Consider the following 4,357-nt stretch of genomic DNA (forward strand, 5'->3'; position numbering starts at 1 on the left):
TCGAGACCAGGCTGGCCAACATGACAAAACCCTGTCTCTACTAAAAATACAAAAATTAGCTGGGTGTGTTGGTGGGCACCTATAATCCCAGCTACTCAGGAGGCTGAGGCAGGAGAATCGCTTGAATCTGGGAAGAGCAGAGGTTGCAGTGAGCTGAGATTGCACCACTTCACTCCAGCCTGGGTAAAAGGACGGAATTCTTATCTCAAAAAAAAAAAGCAGTAAAAGACTTAAGTATCCATGCTGCACTTTTCCACATCTTCTTCGATGTGTGTTCATCTTGGAGTACAGAAAGGGATGTTGGGATCAGATTATATTTCACTGGAAGACAGGAATGGCTCAGATTTTTAATTGATAAAAAGGTCATCACCTGTCACATAGGAAAAGAAAAGAGCCAACAGGTTTTTGTTTGTTTCTTAACCTGAAAGACGTCTCTCTGCCACTGCCAAAATAACTATAATTGAAACATCAGACTATGTCTATTCATGTATATTAGAGTAAAACTGGCATTTTGTTTATTAGAAACTGTTATGATATTAACAAATTAGATATTGAGAAGTTTTTAAGTGAGTAATTGGAATGATTATCTAAAGTAGTGAGTTAATATAAATACCTCTATTCATAGTAGAGTGAAGGCAACTGGAATTAATTTAAAAATTACCTTCTTTCTAAGGTTATTTTTTATTGTATCCTAAGTATACTTTCTGCTATAAAGAATCATTTGTAGTTTTATGATTCTTAACAGATTCTAAATTATGGGCATTAATTAGTGATTGATAGACAAAGATTAAAACCTTCCAAAAATTATTTATGATACTTAGGAGTAGATTGAACATATATCCCTTATGTTTATTTTAATGTTTTCTTTAGAAATATTTATTTTTGGCTGGGCATGGTGGTTCACACCTGTAATCCCAACACTTTGGGAGGCTGAGGCAGGCGGGTCACGAGGTCAGGAGATCAAGACCATCCTGGCTAACACGGTGAAACCCCGTCTCTACTAAAAATACAAAAAGAAAATTAGCCGGGCGTGGTGGCGGGCACCTGGGCGACTGAGGCAGGAGAATGGCCTGAACCTGGGAGGCGGAGCTTGCAGTGAGCAGAGATCGTGTCACTGCGCTCCAGCCTGGGCGACAGAGCGAGACTCCATCTCAAAAAAAAAAAAAAATTTATTTTTACATGAATGTAGTTTACAATTTGAGAAAGGCTATGATTCTTGCTGGGAATGCTTTGACTTTGTGTGCCTATGTGTTTCTCCTTAAGGCTTCAACCATTGTGCGTAAAATGCCTGGATGGCAAAGAAGTAATCCATCTGGAGGCAGGTGGTTACCATTCTCTTGCACTTACTGCAAAATCCCAGGTAGGAGGCAAACTATTAAATACTCACCTTATTTTTATGGAAGGCCAACATGACGTTATTGGACCCTCGTTTGTTGAGTATCTGCTATATGTCAGACAGTGATACCGTATCTCAATTTAGGTTTCCAATATTTTGCATGGTATTATTTCCACTTTACAGATGAGGGAAGTGGAGTAAGAGAAATTATGCAACTTGTCTAAAGTCACACATATGTAACAGTATGATTTAGGAGCTTTCTATAATGTGTTCTCATCTAAAAAGAGAACCCCAAATTTTCCAGGGTATTGGTGAATTTTTATTTGTTACTTGACAAAGAAAGCATATAATAAAACACTGAGAAAACAAAGGCATTTTTCTTTAAAACCGTGGGACCTGAAAGTGACCTCTAGCATTACTAAAAACCATACCCATATACATAAACACAAAATAAGTTGTTTTAAGTTATTCTTTTTTTTAAAACTCAGACTGCTCATCTGCAGTGTTATTATTAAATATATTCATATTTCGATAATGGTTCTTCACCAATTCCTTTATCTTTTTAAGAAGCCAATAAATAATTCTAAACCTTTTAATATTTGATTTGATTGCAAATTTCACATACTAGGCTAGCCAAAAAACTAACATAACCCGTATAAATGTCAATATTAGGAAAGAAAAAGGAGAATTTACTGTTTTTAACATGATTCATTCAAAAAACTTGAGCGATTAGGAAGGAGGTCAGTTACAAAATAAAAATTACTGCCTTTATTGTATACATACAATAAAACAAAACATACTGGAGGAAATTATGCTCACAGCTACACCAAAAGTATTAAGGAAGTAGGAATCAGTAGAAAATGCATATAACCCATATGATGCAAACCTTAGAACTCTTTTGAGGAGTCATAAAAGCAGTAGTAAAGGGAGAGATTTTATTTTTGGATGAGATGCATCAGTTGTAAAAATGTCATTTTTCTCTTGAATCCTTAATCAGCACAGTGAAAATTCAGTACAGTTCCCAAAATATTCCAGTATAATATTTACAATTTGATAAAATAATCCCAAAATTACTTTAGAAGAATAAACATAGATGAGCCAGGTAAAAAGGAAGAGAGATTTATCCTTATATATTATAAAATTAAACAGATCAATGCAACAGAAATATGCCTATGGGCTAGAAATAATCTCAAGTATGTATGAGAATTTAAGATATAAAAGTGGGGGTTTCAATTCAGTTGGGAAAACAAGACTTGAGTATCCGGTAAATGTAGTAAATGTTACTGACTTCGTATCTGTAGGAGAAAACTAAGATGGCTATACATATTCCAATTCCGGGTGTATTAATGATGTCATTAAAAACTAGAACCATGAGCGTGTGTGTGTTTGTGTGTGTGTGAACAAATTAAGTTGACTCTTTTAGGCATAGAAAAAGATATAACATCAAAACTGGAAATTAGAAAGTAAGATATGTTTGTCAACATGATAATTCAACAGTCCCGAACAGCAATGAAAACAGTGTAAACAAAATGAAAATACGTAACAAACTGGGTAAAAATATCTGCAACATATGTGATAAAGTGTTGCTATATACTTATATATAAAGGAACAATTGTCAAAGGATAAAAATTGTCGAAAGGATATTTATATTTTAGTCATGAAAGAAGTAGAAATGGCCAGCAATAAATGAAGAGATGATCATTTAGCAAATACGTTTAAAGTAAAAAACAACAGTACGGGCCGGGCGCGGTGGCTCAAGCCTGTAATCCCAGCTACTCAGGAGGCTGAGGCAAGAGAATCGCTTGAACCCAGGAAGCAGAGATTCCAGTGAGCCGAGATCTTGCCACTGCAATCCAGCCTGGATGACAAGAGTGAAACTGTCTCAAAAAAAAAAAAAAAAAGATAATGTCTCGCTATGTTGCCCAGGCTGGAGTACAGTGTGTATTCACAGGTGCAGTCATAACACACTATAACCTCAAACTCCTGTGCTCAAGGAATCCTCCCAGCTCAGCCTCCCCAGTAGCTAGGACTGCAGCCACTTTGCCTGGCTCTTTAATTTTTGTTTTCAAATGGGAAAAATATTTGTCAGCCTTAGTGTAGTATTTGTTCAGCATATTCTTTAGAATACAAGTTCTATAGGATGCCACTAGATGTTAGAAAAGGATTCTGTGGCTAAATGTTTGGAAGTCCAGCTGGGTTAAACATATTTAAACAGGGATTTTATTTACAGGATTTGTCACCACCTTCAGTGTGTGCTAATGTGTGTGTGAATCTCTGCAGAGGAGGTAGTGGGAGGATAGATTGTAGCAGTGAGTATTTACCAATTTCATTTGACTAATAGATCCCCTTTTCTACAGAGAACCTCTAGAATATGCTTCAAAAATACCGTGAGTGGTGTATGTTTTTGAAAATGTTAAGTTTGTCCAAATGATATGTTTTCTTACCCTCTGGACTCCCACTCCTTCACCCCATATCTGGTTGGTTTTCAGTTTCCCCCAGGCTCTTAAGAAAGGCTGCACGGGTGAAAACAAGGACAGTGGTTCTGACCCCCACATACAGTGGAGAGGCAGATGCGCTCCTGCCTTCTCTGAGAACAGAAGTGTGGACCTGGGGGAAAGGGAAGGAAGGGCAGCTGGGGCACGGCGATGTTCTGCCTAGGTAAGCGCTACCACCTTTTACTGATAGGAGTTGGCTTAAACAAATAACCTCTCTCCTGGGAAGGTCTCTAAATCTCACTTTCCTCATAGAGGAAATCTGGGCTCTTCTAGCTTCAGATTATTATGCACCATTAGCTCTGATAAAAAGTTGTCACTTTAGTCTTGAATTTGTTCTTAACAGTAAAGGACTTGGCGGGCGTGGTGCTCACACCTTTAATCCTAGTGCTTAGTGCTTTGGAAGACTGTGGCAGGTGGATCACCTGAGGTCAGGAGCTCGAGACCAGGCTGGCCAACATGACAAAACCCTGTCTCTACTAAAAATACAAAAATTAGCTGGGTGTGTTGGTGGGCACCTATAATCCCA

The 4,357-nt window shown here is 37.6% G+C and overlaps 1 protein-coding gene across 1 annotated transcript in view; it reads left to right on the plus strand.

Moving 5' to 3' along the window:
* The window catches only part of ALS2 (amyotrophic lateral sclerosis 2 (juvenile)), a gene marked incomplete at its 5' end in the record, with an annotated part of 63,793 nt that overhangs the window by 10,408 nt on the left and 49,028 nt on the right, over positions 1 to 4,357 (plus strand). Inside the window, 2 exon segments of the mRNA XM_011949930.1 lie at positions 3,826 to 4,023; positions 4,084 to 4,140. Of these exon segments, the coding sequence (XP_011805320.1) occupies positions 3,826 to 4,023; positions 4,084 to 4,140 (255 nt within the window).

This window comes from Colobus angolensis, unplaced genomic scaffold (assembly GCF_000951035.1).
Source record: "Colobus angolensis palliatus isolate OR3802 unplaced genomic scaffold, Cang.pa_1.0 Scaffold30, whole genome shotgun sequence".
Lineage (NCBI taxonomy): Eukaryota > Metazoa > Chordata > Mammalia > Primates > Cercopithecidae > Colobus > Colobus angolensis.